Below are 17,260 nucleotides of genomic sequence, written 5' to 3'. Positions count from 1 at the left end.
GTTTGAGGCGTTGGTCTCTTTAATTTTAATTTTTTCCTCGAAAGGAAGACTGGCAAATGGCTTCGCCAAAATTAAATCAGCAATGCTTGGCATCCATGCGCAGCTTTCTTGCTAGCTGACTAGCACCCTCAAGTTCAAGTTCAGTCACTCAAATAAACGAAATTTCTGGAACTAAGATAGCAAACTTGACAACACTATATTTACACTTTATTTACAATGAAAATATCTACAAACTAAAAAAGCTGGTAGAAACCGTATGTAATGAATGAAATCGAAATGTAAGCTGATCTCTTACAATACACCACAGCACTTGCGAATCCGCATGGGACTGAACTGAAATTCACCGCTGCCTGTCTATAGTTGAAACGAGCTGTCAATCAAAGAAAATGTCCGGCCGCTTTCACCAATCACCAGTCTCTTCGCGGAACCTGCCATGTCCCTCCCATGTGAGGCTCGGAGTCCGTAGGCGGGCGTTTTCGCAGTATTTGTCCAATAACCGTCTTGCATTTTGAGATTGAAAAGCGCAGAGCTCCCAATGCCATTGAAGTCCACTGAGGCTGGGAGTCCGTGAGACTCCGTGGGCGGGCATTTTCGCAGTATTTGTCCAATAATCGTCTTGCATTTTGAGATTGAAAGCGCAGAGCTCCCAAATGCCATTGAAGTCCACTGAGGCTGTGCTGCATCGCGCTGTCACGAGGGGGAGAAACTCACGCACACATTAAAGTTATAAGGGCATTTTTAGAGGAGGCTGAGCCTCCCTCGTTGTCTTAGAGCAGGGGTGTCCAAACTGATCCATAAAGGGCCGTGTGGCTGCAGGTTTTCATTCCAGCCATGCAGCAGCACACCTCATTTGGCTTATTCAATCAACTGACACACCCACCCTTTAATCAAGGGTGGGTGTGGCTGCAAGTATTTGACTGTGTGAAGACAGTTCAGTTGATTGAATGAGCCAAGTCAGGTGTGCTGCTGCATGGCTGGAATGAAAACCTGCAGCCACACGGCTCTTTATGGATCAGTTTGGACACCCCTGTCTTAGAGCAATCGCCCGTGTACTAACACCTTCTGAGCTCCGTATCAATGCGCTGCCGAAGCGCGCAGAAGGTGTTAGTACGCCTGTCATTATAGTGCGGACTTTCCATAGCATAGAAAATCGCTACGTTTCAATTTGTGTAACTGAACTTGTTTCATGTCACTGCTCATATAAACCTATGTAAACAGGAAAAACGTGGAAGAGTTTGGTCGCATCTAACTACAGCCCCAAAAAATACCATTGGCCATGCTGAGCCTAGCTACATTGCTAACAGGAGTGACAGCGCGTCTGACTGACTGGGAGGTCGCGCAAAGCTCGGAGAGGTACGGAGCAGCTCGTCTCAATTCAGATAAGAGCATATTTCATTATGGAAATACGGTGGACTGTTCCTTTAACTCTCATCTCTGGTGATTATTACGCTTTATCGTAAAGTACACCTACTTGTTATAGAAATATTGAATGAATAAATAAAACAATACAAATACAACATAACTAAGTTAAAAAAAAACCAGAAATAAATCTATACAAAACCAAGCAGAAATGATAAACGCATATATTTTAATAAATAAAAACAAACCCCAAATGCATTCATAATTGTGTGATTTTTATAAAAGGTCGTTGTTTCTCTTCTAATGGTTCCGATCTGCGTCTTACCGGAGCTTTGTGCTGCAGGCTGTAAGAACAGCAGCCTTTTGTCCTGAAGTCAGGAACGGCAAGACGCTGAGAGCACCGGGAGAGGGCGGTGGAGAAGAGGAACAGAGCCTGTGCTGTGTGGCTGTGACAGTGTTGTTCAGCTCTGTGGAGTCTGATTATATTTAACTAGAGGATATCGGAGAGCAGAGCGGTGGTGAGCTGCGCACACCTGCTCGCACACTTCACACTGTTACAGCGCGCACACGTCAGGCCGAGCTCACCGTGAGAAACACCTGCAGTGTCGCGGTGTAAACAGGTTAAACCTCAGACAGACAGACAGAGAGAGAGAGAGAAAGATGACGTCCCAGAAACCTAAAGATGGGCTGGCTGAAATCAGAGCGTTGGAGAAGATTCTGGACTCCAGTAAACTGGAGCTGACCACCGTTGATGAGGTTTGGCCAAACTTGTACATCGGGAATGTGTAAGTGTTACATAATAATCTTATTTATATCAATATCAGTTTATTCACAGCGCTGTCACAGTTCAACTTTATATGCTCGGGCTATATGATACTTAGCCAAATACCACTTCGATTGAAATAACACAGGAACGTGTCTGTTGCTTCTTCTGAAAGAACTGTGTGATTTATTTGGTACTTCTAAACTACTAGATAATAATAATAATAATAATAATAATAATAATAAATGTGGGCGGCACGGTGGTGTAGTGGTTAGCGCTGTCACATCACAGCAAGAAGGTCCTGGGTTCGAGCCCCGGGGCCGGCGAGGGCCTTTCTGTGTGGAGTTTGCATGTTCTCCCCATGTCCGCGTGGGTTTCCTCCGGGTGCTCCGGTTTCCCCCACAGTCCAAAGACATGCAGGTTAGGTTAACTGGTGACTCTAAATTGACCGTAGGTGTGAATGTGAGTGTGAATGGTTGTCTGTGTCTATGTGTCAGCCCTGTGATGACCTGGCGACTTGTCCAGGGTGTACCCTGCCTTTCGCCCATAGTCAGCTGGGATAGGCTCCAGCTTGCCTGCGACCCTGTAGAACAGGATAAAGCGGCTAGAGATAATGAGATGAGATGAGATGAATAATAAATGTGGTAAAAGAGCAATTCCAGCGTTATGGACGTGACACTTGAACTCAAAATGGCAACAAATGACCCAGTGCATGTTTTATTGTCTCCCAGTATTTAAACAGGTGTTGCATATTTTAAGGCTGTACCATACTGGAGAAGTGATAGAACAAGAACAATTCCCATAGTACATCTAGGGCATGCCAGAAAACGCCAATAAAAGATGCGTTATGGACGTGACAGAAAAAGTATCACTTTTCTTGGGTGACTGTACATTTTTATCAAACTCTGTGAAATCGTAAACCTAATGTCGAAATGGAGAGATCCATTTGATAGAGGGGTCCAAGGTGAATATTAAAAAATCTTTGTTTAAAATATTTTGTATTTCATGCAGAGTTTCGGAAGGAAAAGTCAGCGTTATGGATGTGACGAAATTCCGTTATGGATGTGACGCGTCTGAAATAGATATGGCATATGTTTAGAAAATCAGCAATTTAACCACCATAACCCTTTGAAAAACTCTCTAAATATCAGCTAAAACTATCAAAGTTCTTAAATAATATTTAGGATGGCTATTGTTTTGCTGTTTTGTGGATTTTAGCATACATTTCTGTGGCATGTGGCAATAATATAGAATTGTACATGATCAAAGTTGATTTTAGCTTGGGTTTTACATTATGAGAAAGAAAGACTGACAGTGACATATTAGGTTGGTTACAAATTGGTTCAACTTATTCACATCTGTAAAATACAGGCCTAGGTGATATCTCTGGGAGTGGTTTTGATGTATTACATGTTGCTTTATTTTTGCATGGTGAGGTTGACATTTACGTGGAATTGCCCAAAAACAAGATAAATATAGAAGATAATATAATATATACTGTATGTATATTTATGGTTGCACAGTGGCTAACACTGTCGTCTCACAGTAAGAAGGTTCCAGGTTCGAACCTCATGGCACACAGGAGTTTTTCTGTGTGGAGTTTGCATGTTCTTCCCATGTCTGTGTGCGTATCCTCCCATATGTCAAAGACATGCAGATTAGGTAAAATACCCAGCAACTGGAGTTATGGAGCACTTGCATGTGACGTCACAGCCGATCCAGATTGTGACAGACGCCATCTTGTCGATCAAACGCCATATTTCCGCCTTCTACTTCTACTTCTGGTTCTACTTCTGCTTCTACTTCTACCTTTTCTTCTGGAAAACCCTACTATATACAATTCTACTACAACGGCTGCGGCTACAAGCTCTCCCTACCTGTGCACGGTTTTTATGTTTTTTGTGTGTATTTTTGCGTGTTGTTCGTCTGTACCGGACTTCAATATCCACTACAACCGTATGGACTTACTGGACATTGGTTTCCAGCAGAAAATGACGGTTTGTAGCGATTTCCATCGCATGCACAACATTCCGGACGAGAAAAAAAAAACATTCCGGACGAGATAGCGAGACCAGCGGGGTCTCCGTGGATTGTTATTGGAAGCAAAGCTAAGGAGGCGGCGCTGGGAGCGGAAGCAAAAGCGAGGCTGTAGAGCCGGCCTGTTGACTAAGCTCAGAAAACAGCCACTCAAATCTCCACTGCTAAGCCTCTACCTCTCCAACGCCAGATCCATGGTAAACAAGACAGACGATTTGGAATTACAGCTGGAATTACCTTATTCTATTCTATAATCGGCTGGTCAATGCTATACTCAATACTTAAGTGACTTACCCATCCAATGAGGATCATTTTCTTGTTTACAAGATGCCACATCTGAGTCGCTGACAAATCCTGAATTTCTGTAAAGATAACTGTCCAGAGATTTATAAGCACGCAGTGCTTCACCACTGAACAGCGAGGGAAAGTTAATGAGGTAATTATACACGTCCAGGTATTCCACCTCTGGCAGTTCCATATCCACTGACACGGTCGTGAAAACTCCGTCCGGAAAGCCATAAGGGTCACTAATCTGTAGATCGTTTATTTTAGACATATACCTAGTTATCTGTTCATTAGAAAAATGAGCCGTGTAGTCCTTCGGTTGAAATTGATCCCTTCTGTACACGAGTGCAGCAATATTCAGCTGTGCTGTTGACCGACAAGATGGCGGCTGTGTACTTTCCGGTCACATGACTGCAAGATCTCTATACAAGCCAGTGCATACTTGGTGCCGGTCCCAAGCCTGGATAAACTGGGAAGGGTTGCGTCAGGAAGGGCATCCAGTGCAAAAACCTATGCCAAAACAAATATGTGGATCATGATGATCTGCTGTGGCGACCCTTAATGGGAGCGGCTGAAAGAAGAAGGAGGCCATATGTATATTTATAGTATGTTTTATATCAGTGTTTCTCAACCACTGGGCTGCAAAGCGCCATCTAGTGGGCCGTGAAATTTTTTTTTTCCAAGCTGAAGTTAATTTTTTACTCGTAGTAGGTCACAGTTGCTGGGTTGCATCCGAAGTCGCATCCGACGTCGCATCCGCCTCATTAAGCTATGGTCACGCTACAGTTCGTGATGCTTTGCAATGGATTATCGATGAAAATGAGGCATTTTGGTGGTGATATACACATGAGCTAAAAGTTGTGGTCACACAGTAGGTGAACACTTGACTGTCACGCCTTTGTGCGCTTGAGCCTGGCGTAGCTTGAGCGGCCGTGCACACTCACAGAGCGCGTTGTGCACTCGCTTGGGACCCAGTCATTATGGGAAACACCTGATACTGATTTGAGCACAATCAGCACACATAGATACAGAAGCTGTTTTCACAGAGGTTTTGTGAAGCATTATCACTGTCACATTTGTTTCTAGCCATGTTTATAACACTGTTTAAATATTCTGCTTTCTGATTGGCTTTTGTAAAAATCACACCTGCTAATAAACATTCTTCCTGCACTTAGACCATCTACCGCTGTCTATCTTGTAGTGTCCTGATCCCCAGATCTTTAACCCAGCCACATATAAAAAGTTGTACGCCTCCATGTTCTTCCAGGTTTTCATCTGTGTGTCTGTGTAGAATGATGCCTGCAGCACCAGGTAGTTTGAGATGTCGAGGAACTCAACAGATGGATAATTTTCCAACTCATATGAAAAATCCTTCTTTGTTAGCGTGTAAGGATCTAATCCCATTGAGTGGTTTCTATATCCACTTCTTTTGAGTGTACTTCTTGGTTTTAATAACTTGCTTGTTTGCCGAACACAAACATGGCAATCAGTTCTTGTGTTAAGTGACCAGACTCCACTTTTGGATCATTAATCCCTTTTGACTGAGAATGCCTTGCATGCATGGTTTGGCTTCTGGCACATCCATACAGTTTTAAATACAATACCTACAATTAAAAACAGTTTGTTTTTATTGCACTTATTTAATTCCTGGGCTCTCATTTGTAACAGGGAGTGATGTTGCATCCCATTAATACACTTTACAACAGGTTATTACATTCTAATAGAATAGATGAGCCAAAATAATTGGGGATCTTTCTTTAATGGGCCCCAATTTGTTACAAGTATGAATAGCTGGGCTTTAAATTAGAAAAGGTTGAGAACTCCTGTTTTATACTACTTTTATAATTTATACCACATGTTCATATTGCATGCATGTATTAGCCTACACATATCTCATCTCATCTCATTATCTCTAGCCGCTTTATCCTTCTACAGGGTCGCAGGCAAGCTGGAGCCTATCCCAGCTGACTACAGGCGAAAGGCGGGGTACACCCTGGACAAGTCGCCAGGTCATCACAGGGCTGACACATAGACACAGACAACCATTCACACTCACATTCACACCTACGGTCAATTTAGAGTCACCAGTTAACCTAACCTGCATGTCTTTGGACTGTGGGGGAAACCGGAGCACCCGGAGGAAACCCACGCGGACACGGGGAGAACATGCAAACTCCACACAGAAAGGCCCTCGCCGGCCCCGGGGCTCGAACCCAGGACCTTCTTGCTGTGAGGCGACAGCGCTAACCACTACACCACCGTGCCGCCCAGCCTACACATATTATATTATGTATTTATATTACAACCCCGATTCCAAAAAAGTTGGGACAAAGTGCAAATTGTAAATAAAAACGGAATGCAATGACATGGAAGTTTCAAAATTCCATATTTTATTCAGAATAGAACATAGATGACATATCAAATGTTTAAAATGAGAAAATGTATCATTTAAAGAGAAAAATTAGGTGATTTTAAATTTCATGACAACTTCACATCTCAAAAAAGTTGGGACAAGGCCATGTTTACCACTGTGAGACATCCCCTTTTCTCTTTACAACAGTCTGTAAACGTCTGGGGACTGAGGAGACAAGTTGCTCAAGTTTAGGGATAGGAATGTTAACCCATTCTTGTCTAATGTAGGATTCTAGTTGCTCAACTGTCTTAGGTCTTTTTTGTCGTATCTTCCGTTTTATGATGCACCAAATGTTTTCTATGGGTGAAAGATCTGGACTGCAGGCTGGCCAGTTCAGTACCCGGACCCTTCTTCTACGCAGCCATGATGCTGTAATTGATGCAGTATGTGGTTTGGCATTGTCATGTTGGAAAATGCAAGGTCTTCCCTGAAAGAGACGTCGTCTGGATGGGAGCATATGTTGCTCTAGAACCTGGATATACCTTTCAGCATTGATGGTGTCTTTCCAGATGTGTAAGCTGCCCATGCCACACGCACTAATGCAACCCCATACCATCAGAAATGCAGGCTTCTGAACTGAGCGCTGATAACAACTTGGGTCGTCCTTCTCCTCTTTAGTCCAAATGACACGGTGTCCCTGATTTCCATAAAGAACTTCACATTTTGATTCGTCTGACCACAGAACAGTTTTCCACTTTGCCACAGTCCATTTTAAATGAGCCTTGGCCCAGAGAAGACATCTGTGCTTCTGGATCATGTTTAGATATGACGACTTTGAACTATAGAGTTTTAGCTGGCAACGGCGGATGGCACAGTGAATTGTGTTCACAGATAATGTTCTCTGGAAATATTCCTGAGCCCATTTTGTGATTTCCAATACAGAAGCATGCCTGCATGTGACGCAGTGCCGTCTAAGGGCCCGAAGATCACGGGCACCCAGTGTGGTTTTCCGGCCTTGACCCTTACGCACAGAGATTCTTCCAGATTCTCTGAATCTTTTGATGATATTATGCACTGTAGATGATGATATGTTCAAACTCTTTGCAATTTTACACTGTCGAACTCCTTTCTGATATTGCTCCACTATTTGTCGGCGCAGAATTAGGGGGATTGGTGATCCTCTTCCCATCTTTACTTCTGAGAGCCGCTGCCACTCCAAGATGCTCTTTTTATACCCAGTCATGTTAATGACCTATTGCCAATTGACCTAATGAGTTGCAATTTGGTCCTCCAGCTGTTCCTTTTTTGTACCTTTAACTTTTCCAGCCTCTTATTGCCCCGTCCCAACTTTTTTGAGATGTGTTGCTGTCATGAAATTTCAAATGAGCCAATATTTGGCATGAAATTTCAAAATGTCTCACTTTCCACATTTGATATGTTGTCTATGTTCTATTGTGAATACAATATCAGTTTTTGAGATTTGTAAATTATTGCATTCCATTTTTATTTACAATTTGTACTTTGTGCCAACTTTTTTGGAATCGGGGTTGTACATGCCCCTCAGGCAAAGGGGTGTGTGGTGTGGGGTTTTTTAATTTAACTTTTTTTTTTGGTGGTTTGTTGCTTATTTATGGTGGTTTGTTGCTTATTGCGTATTTATATCTGCAGTTAATACAGGTATGTTTATAGTCATGGGTGGTACGGTGGTGTAGTGGTTAGCACTGTTGCCTCACAGCAAGAAGGTTCTGGGTTCGAGCCCAGTGGCCGATGGGGGCCTTTCTGTGTGGAGTTTGCATGTTCTTCCCGTGTCTGCGTGGGTTTCTTCCGGGTGCTCCGGTTTCCCCCACAGTCCAAAGACATGCAGGTTAGGTTAACTGGTGACTCTAAATTGACCGTAGGTGTGAATGTGAGTGTGAATGGTTGTCTGTGTCTATGTGTCAGCCCTGTGATGACCTGGCGACTTGTCCAGGGTGTACCCCGCCTTTCGCCCGTAGTCAGCTGGGATAGGCTCCAGCTTGCCTGTGACCCTGTAGAACAGGATAAAGCAGCTAGAGATAATGAGATGAGATGAGATGAGATGAGGCTCCAGCTTGCCTGAGACCCTCTACAGGATAAGCGGTTATGGATAATGGATGGATGTTTATAGTACATGCTTATGTTGCATTCATAGTCTATTATATTATGTCTTACCTCTGCTTTACTACTCCTGGTACACTTTTTTTTGCACTATGTATGTACAGGCTATTTTTGCACAAATGGGGAAGCACAGTGGGACAATATTTCTCTGCCATTGTCTTGACATTGTGTATGTGACAAAAGTTGAACTGAACTGAACTAAAGTAGGTTTTATAGTGGAGCTCCCCACACATGGAGCACATAGAGTGAAGCTGATAATGGTAATGCATATGGTATATATGCATCGACCTGATTTTTCATGGCTTTTGCAACCGTTCGATGTCTGTACATGCGTACGTACGTACGAACGACGAATGTGTACCACAACAGGGAACCCGATCATAACTGCAAGGCACTGTAGTTCATAAACACTTGACCACCGGACAATGAAATTTGTATCTTTATTTACATAAAGATGGGTTTTTATCCGGCACTTATTTTTAATTTGCTTTTGTGGGATTATTTACTAACACATTTTACAGAAAATATTCATGACAGTTTTATATAAAACTACTTAAAACAGTTTTATTAGTTCCCTAGCTTGTTGGACAATTGACGGTTGTAACCAGACAACAGTCTGACATCAAGTTTGAAATATCAAGACTGCAGCTTGAATCCTCGGAGCTCATACACTGCATTCAGTCGAGGAGGATGTTTTCAGGGAGGTCCCCCCCGGTTTTATCCTACTGTTTTTTCATAGTGGACAACATATCTTTGCATTGTATACTTTTTTTTTTAACCTGAATGATTTCTTACTCTGCACATTAATGTAAACATAATTATTGTATAGTTCAATAGCAATTATTAGCATCTAAATCTACTGCGAATCAATATCGATTAGTTCCTATGTCCAATAATATTGGATCATAACTCTATAGTAATGATGTAAAGAGAAAGCACTGGTTCACTGCTGTCCACCAGGCACCCAGCAGAGTCACACCATAATAAATGTCATGGTGTTGTTTCTGGCACATGGCATGCGGTGTCAAAGAAAGGAATAAATCTGTAAATTCGTAACTGCGATGTGTATCTCATTGTTGGTCTCACTATCACAAAACAATGCAGCAATTTATTGATGCAAAATACACTACACAATTTGATGGTTCATATATTATAATATTATTTTTCTCTTCAGCCCTGTGATGACCTGGCGACTTGTCCAGGGTGTGCCCCGCCTTTCGCCCGTAGTCAGCTGGGATAGGCTCCAGCTTGCCTGCGACCCTGTAGAACAGGATAAAGCGGCTAGAGATAATGAGATGAGAAAATGAGGTTGATTTTGTGCCCTTGCAAACATTTTGCTCATACACTCATCAGACACTCGGATTTTAGGCAGCGCCTAAATATCTATATTATACACAGTTGTGATGTGTGACATGTTGGGTGGATCTGACACTAAATGTAACCTGTTTTGATCTTTCTCCAGGGCATTTGCTCAAAACAGAAGTGCATTAAAGAAAATGGGCATCACCCACATCCTGAATGCAGCTCATGCCAGACAGGGCAGTATAGGAGAAGAGAGTTATTATGGGAGCGACTTTGTTTATTACGGTATACCAGCAGAAGACTCTAGCAAGTTTGACATCAGCGTTCACTTCCGGCCAGCATCTGACTTTATTCACAAAGCCTTCAAGAAGAAAAACGGTATGCAGTCTTTCCACAGTGGAAATTTTTAGCTTAAGAAAATCAAATCACTGTTTTCATAAGCACCAGAAAGTACAACTTGTGTCTTAGGTGATTTATTATTGAGTTGTCTAAAATAGATTGTACATGTCTTGTGTGTGTATATACAGTTTGGTCCAGAAGTTTGAGAACGCATTGAAAATCTATTTTTCCCCCATATTGGAAATAAACAGAAGGTTTCTCATCTCATCTGTAGCCGCTTTATCCTGTTCTACAGGGTCGCAGGCAAGCTGGAGCCTATCCCAGCTGACTACAGGCGAAAGGCGGGGTACACCCTGGACAAGTCGCCAGGTCATCACAGGGCTGACACATAGACACAGACAACCATTCACACTCACATTCACACCTACGGTCAATTTAGAGTCACCAGTTAACCTAACCTGCATGTCTTTGGACTGTGGGGGAAACCGGAGCACCCGGAGGAAACCCACGCGGACACGGGGAGAACATGCAAACTCCACACAGAAAGGCCCTCGCCGGCCACGGGGCTCGAACCCGGACCTTCTTGCTGTGAGGTGACAGCACTAACCACTACACCACCGTACAACCTAACAGAAGGTTTCAATAACTTTAATATTAATATGCAAAATTCTGTCCTATTTCTCGGTCCCTATTTAAATGTAAGCAAATGTATAATATTGACCATGTTAACTGCTTTGTATAAAAGATCAGATTTTCTTCATGCCTAAAATCTTCTACTGAAGCATGTGTTCAGGTGACATTCCAATGGATTTGATCTAAAATGGATCATAAGCTTTTGCACAGATGTATGGATTCCATGCCAGCTCAAGTGCACACTGCCATTAAAGCAAACAGGACATAACAAATACTAAAACTCTGAACGTCATGTAAATATTAATGTAATATGAAAATAATATTCATCTACATATCTCAAAGATTCTACTTTTCACCCGGGTTGTTGTCAGTAGTATAATTTGAAATGAAAATTATTGTATTAAATTAGAAATTAATGCAAAATAGAAGCATTTTCACTCGCGATCTCAGACCTTTGGGCCCCGCTGTAGATTTTTGGTCATGAAGGTACAAACATTGTAAATGTACCCTCAAATGTATGACAGTGGTCTTTATGAGGTACATTCACTCGAAAAAAAATTGCTGGGTGCAAAATAATCCAGTTTGAGTCAATTTGCAAACCCAGCACTGGATACAACATGGGATAACCCAGCATTCCCTTTCAGTGTGAAACTTGTACAGTGCCTTGCAAAAGTATTTCCACCCCCACCCCCCGGCATTTTTCAGGTTTTGTTGCCTCACAACCTGGAATTAAAATTAATTGTTTGAGAGTTTGCATCGTTTCATTTACAGAACATGCCTACAACTTTTGATGTGAATTTTTTTTTATTGTGAAGCAAACAACAAATAGGACAAAATAACAGAAAACTTCAACGTGCATAACTATTCACCCCCCTAATGTCAGTACTTTGTAGAGCCACCTTTTGCGGCAATTATAGCTGCAAGTCATTTTGGATAAGTTTCTATGAGCTTGCCACATCTAGCCACTGGGATTTTTGCCCATTCCTCAAGGCAAAACTTCTGCAGCTCCTTCAAGTTGGATGGGTTCCGCTGGTGAACAGCAATCTTCAAGTCTGACCACAGATTCTCAATTGGATTGAGGTCTGGGCTTTGATTAGGCCATTCCAAGACATTTAAATGTTTCCCTTTAAACCACTCCAGTGTAGCTTTAGCAGTATGTTTAGGGTTATTGTCCTGCTGGAACGTGAACCTTTGTCCCAGTCTCAAACCTCTGCCGGACTCAAACAGGTTTCCCTCCAGAATTGCCCTGTATTTAGTGCCATCCATCTTTCCTTCAGTCCTGACCAGCTTTCCTGTCCCTGCAGATGAAAAATATCCCCGCAGCATGATGCTGCCACCACCATGCTTCACTGTAGGAATGGTGTTCTCAGGGTGTTGGGTTTACGCCACACATGGTATGTCCTATGATGGCCAAAAAGTTCAATTTTAGTCTCATTTGACCAGAGAATCTTCTTCCATGTGTTTGGGGAGTCTGCCACATGCTGTTGGGCAAACTCCAAACATGTTTTCTTAAAGCAGATATGCAGAACCTTTATTTTTCAATAAATTTCTGAGTGGATAGTATCTCCATCCTTGACTCTTGTATGCTACATAAATGGGAATTGAAAATTATATATTTTTGAGAGTTAAAATCGACCGCAAAGTTGGCATTTGAGCTGCCCTGCTGAGCTAGCCATGCCCGAGTGCGTGACGTCACAGCGGAAACTGGCTTTAAGGCCAAGGCCTTTTACAGCTATAGACCAAAGTCATATAAATAAAAAATTTATGGTGAAAGTAAGAAATACTGTTACCGACTTGCTCAACTAAGACTGATTTGACTTCACTGATTGTGGGTTGAATCTCATTAAAACAGGATAGGTGTTATAACTTATGCAACATACATGTACATGCATGCATTTCACTGATAAAACGTAAAAGGCTAATTAAATAATCAGATGAACTGAGACAATCACATTCTGAAGCACTCATTCTCTATTTTATCCATACTGAGTACTCCGCCATTACTGCTCGGCTCAGGCAATTACTAAAACCCGGGATGGAACGGGACGTCACTGGTTTTAGCAACAACTGCGGGGAGCTCACTGCCCGAGCGATATGTCGCATCCCGTTCCATCCCAGGTTTTAGCACCAACCCTCAGCTCACTCCTTTTCTTGTAGTTTTCTTTTTCTTTAATTGTTGATACTGCACCCTCTTTCAATACGGGCTTATAGCCAACGCTCCTCAACAGGTCAGACGTTTCATACGAGTCTTCAGTAAAATGTGCAGAGCAGAGGAGAGACCACCTCAGGCACTCAATGTGCCTGTGAACTTCTCGCAAAATGCGTCCAAATCTTTGCAGTTTGAACATTCTTGGGCCATGAATGCAATGTAAATACACCTTCTGTCATGTTGCTGGCAGGTGCAGCAACACATCTACGTGGCATGGCGATAAATTAGCTCAAAATGGAGGATTGGAGTTGCAGTCAGCTCTGTGTTTTAATATAGCGGAAATGGCGATGAGACCAATAGACTTCCTGCTGTGACGTTACGGACGTCAAGGTCATTCACTCAGACCACTACCTATAAAGATCACTTTAATCATAAAAATTACCATATTAGATTCATTGTTAACGCTTAAAACTATTCCTGTGCCATTCTTGAGGTCTCAAGGCATTTATAAACAAAAAGTGAAGCCATGGTTCTGCGTATATGCTTTAAGCAATGACTTTTTTTTTCTGGCCACTCTTCCATAAAGCCCAGCTCTGTGGAGTGTACGGCTTATTGTGGTCCTATTGACAGATACTCCAGTCTCTGCTGTGGAACTCTGCAGCTCTTTCAGGGTTACCTTTGGTCTCTGTGCTGCCTCTCTGATTAATGCCCTCCTTGCCGGTCCATGAGTTGAGGTGGGCGGCTCTCTGTTGGCAGATCTGTTGTGGTACCATGTTCTTTCCATTTGATGATGATGGATTTGATGGTGCTCCAGGGGATCATCAAAGATTTGGATATTTTTTATAACCCAATCCTGACTTGTACTTCTCAACAACTTTGTCCCTGACTTGTTTGGAGAGCCCTTTAGTCTTCATGGTGTTGTTTGGTTAGTGGTGCCTCTTCCTTACTTTGCAGCCTCTGGGGCCTTTCAGAAAAAGGTGTGTATATACTGACAGATCATGTGACACTTAGATTGCACACAGGTGGACTTTATTTCACTAATTATGTGACTTCTGAAGGTAATTGGTTGCACCAGAACTTTTTAGGGGCTTCATAGCAAAGGGGGTGAATACATATGCACATGCCAATTTTCAGTTTTTTATTAAAAAAATTTTTTGTTTAATATTTTTTCTCATTTCACTTCACTAACTTGGACTATTTTGTGCAGCTCCATTACCTAAAATTCAGATTTAAAAAAATTAAATTACAGGTTGTAATGTAACAAAATGGGTAAAAAGCCGGGGGGGGGGATACTTTTGCAAGGCACTGTATGTCCTCCCCATGTCTGTGTGGGATTCCCTCCGGTTTCCTCCCACAGTCCAAAGACATGCAGATCAGGTCAACTGGCTACTGCTGATAGGTGTGAGAGGTGTGAGTGTGAATGGTTGTTAGTCTCTTTGTTAGCCCTGTCATACATTGGCGACCTCTCCAGGGTGTACCCCGCCTTTCGCCCGTAGTCAGCTGGGATAGGCTCCAGCTTGCCTGCGACCCTGTAGAACAGGATAAAGCGGCTACAGATAATGAGATGAGATGGTTTCATTCAGTGGGATTGGTTTCAGCCTCCCCTGTGACCCTGCCAGATAAGTGGTAGAGATAATAGATGGATGCTTTGTCTTTGTTACTGTGTTGTTGGTGGGTTTTTTTTAACCCAAACTGTGGGTAAATATGCTCATTTTTACCTAGCTAGACGTAACATTAGTAGTTGTGCAACACCCCAAAATGAGGTAAATTTCATTTTAACCATAAATATAATTCCATCCATCCATTATCTGTAACCGCTTATCCTGTGCAGGGTCGCAGGCAAGCTGGAGCCTATCCCAGCTGACTATGAGCGAGAGGCAGGGTACACCCTGGACAAGTCACCAGATCATCGCAGGGCTGACAAACAACCATTCACATTCACACCTATGGTCAATTTAGAGCCACCAGTTAGCCTAACCTGCATGTCTTTGGACTGTGGGGGAAACCGGAGCACCCGGAGGAAACCCACGCAGACATGGGGAGAACAGTGGTGTAGTGGTTAGCACGGTCGCTTCACAGCAAGAAGGTTCCGGGTTCGAACCCAGCGGCCGGCAAGGGCCTTTCTGTGTGGAGTTTGCTTGTTCTCCCCGTGTCTGCGTGGGTTTGCTCCGGTTTCCCCCACAATCCAAAGACATGCAGTTAGGTTGACGTGGGGCGGCCTTGGGCTGAGGTGCCCTTGAGCGAGGTACCTGGCCCCTGACTGCTCCCCAGGGGCTCTGGTGTGGCTGCCCACTGCTCTGGGTGTGTGCGCGTGTGTTCATTGCTTCAGATGGGTTAAATGCAGAGGATGAATTTCACTGTGCTTGAAGTGTGCATGTGACAAATAAAGGTTTCTTCTTCTAACATGCAAACTCCACACAGAAAGGCCCCCGTCAGCCGTTTGGCTCAAACCCAGAACCTTCTTGCTGTGAGGAGACAGTGCTAACCACTACACCACCGTGCCACTATAAATATAATTATTTAATCAAATCTTTGATATGTTCTTAGAAAAATACAATAAATCTTAATTACAACTTCAGCCATATATTTCCCTCAAATAATCTTAGCTAATCTTGTAATAATCTTGTAGTTTTTGTCAGTAGGGACCTTTATTTTTTTTTTAAGCGACCTTGAGTTTGAGAAAGGTGCTATATAAATGCAACATTTATTATTATTATTATTAGTAGTAGTAGTAGTAGTAGGCTAAAACCAGCTGCTAAGCCAAACTGCATGCTTAAAAAGTTTGATCATTTCTACGGAAACATAATTTTGAAAGGTTCAACAAAATAAGTTAAGGTAACCGTGAACAAAAACTTGTATTTCTCCACTCTGTCTTGATTGACACAATGGAAAATTCCAGAAAATGAATCTGGAAGCAGTGTGCTGTTCCTCACGTCCCCAGTTTCTCATTATCAACCCAATTTGGGTCACAATGATCCAACTACCTGCACCAACAAGATGAACCCAGCAACTGTGTTTGTAAAAATAACCCAGCTGTTTTTTTTTTTTTAATAGTGTTCAGTTATATTGCTCTAGGGTACCACTTGAGTGATAGAGAGTGTAAATAAACATTATGGATGTAACTTGTTACTCTTTTTTTTTAATTCCGTAGATAGAAACCACGGTTAGGATGATGGTTTTCAAGACACTTTTGATGTTTGCCTGTTTAATACTTCCTTTTTTTTTTTTTTTACCCACAGGCAAAGTGCTCGTGCATTGCATTATGGGAGTGAGCCGCTCCTCTACTTTAGTCTTGTCCTACTTAATGTTACGTCAGCGTCTCTCTCTCCGTGCTGCCATCCAGCAAGTCATCCAGAGGAGACCGATTTACCCAAACAGGAACTTTCTTGGCCTCCTGCTTGAGCTCGACAAACAATTGCAGAGAAAACGAATGATATGTCCAGTTCTCTGACAGCACAGCATTGTCACAAACTCTAATTTGTATTGTGACAAAGATTTGTCTTTTAAAAAAAAATTTTTAAGTAAAAAAAATTCCGACACTATGGAGAAAAAGGATTATTAAAATATAAAACCATGTAAATGAAATTCCATGTGTATATGTACACATACAGTGCCTTGCAAAAGTATTCCCGCCCCCCGTCCCCCGGTGTTTGTCATGTTTTGTTACATTACAAGCTGGGATTAAAATGGATTTTTGGGGGGTTAGCACCTTTTAATTAACAAAACATGCCTACCACTTTAAAGGTGCAAATGATTGTTTTATTGTGACACAAACAATAATTAAGACAAAAAAACAGAAATCTGGAGTGTGCATAGGTATTCAACCACCCCAAACATCAATACTTTGTAGAGCCACCTTTTGCTGCAATTACAGCTGCAAGTCTCTTGGTCATCTCTATTAGTT

The 17,260-nt window shown here is 42.4% G+C and overlaps 1 protein-coding gene across 1 annotated transcript; it reads left to right on the top strand.

The window, feature by feature from the left end:
* The first annotated feature begins 1,922 nt into the window (after positions 1-1,922).
* Positions 1,923-16,814, top strand: zgc:153981 (dual specificity protein phosphatase family protein). The gene is made up of 3 exons (XM_060926121.1): positions 1,923-2,144; positions 10,396-10,613; positions 16,596-16,814. Exons 1-3 carry the CDS (start codon positions 2,020-2,022, stop codon positions 16,805-16,807), a joined length of 555 nt encoding a protein of 184 aa, XP_060782104.1. The 5' UTR covers positions 1,923-2,019; the 3' UTR covers positions 16,808-16,814.
* The last annotated feature ends 446 nt before the right edge of the window (positions 16,815-17,260 follow it).

Source organism: Neoarius graeffei, chromosome 7 (genome assembly GCF_027579695.1).
Source record: "Neoarius graeffei isolate fNeoGra1 chromosome 7, fNeoGra1.pri, whole genome shotgun sequence".
Classification (NCBI taxonomy): Eukaryota; Metazoa; Chordata; class Actinopteri; order Siluriformes; family Ariidae; genus Neoarius; species Neoarius graeffei.
This window is presented reverse-complemented; position numbering and strand designations above follow the sequence as displayed.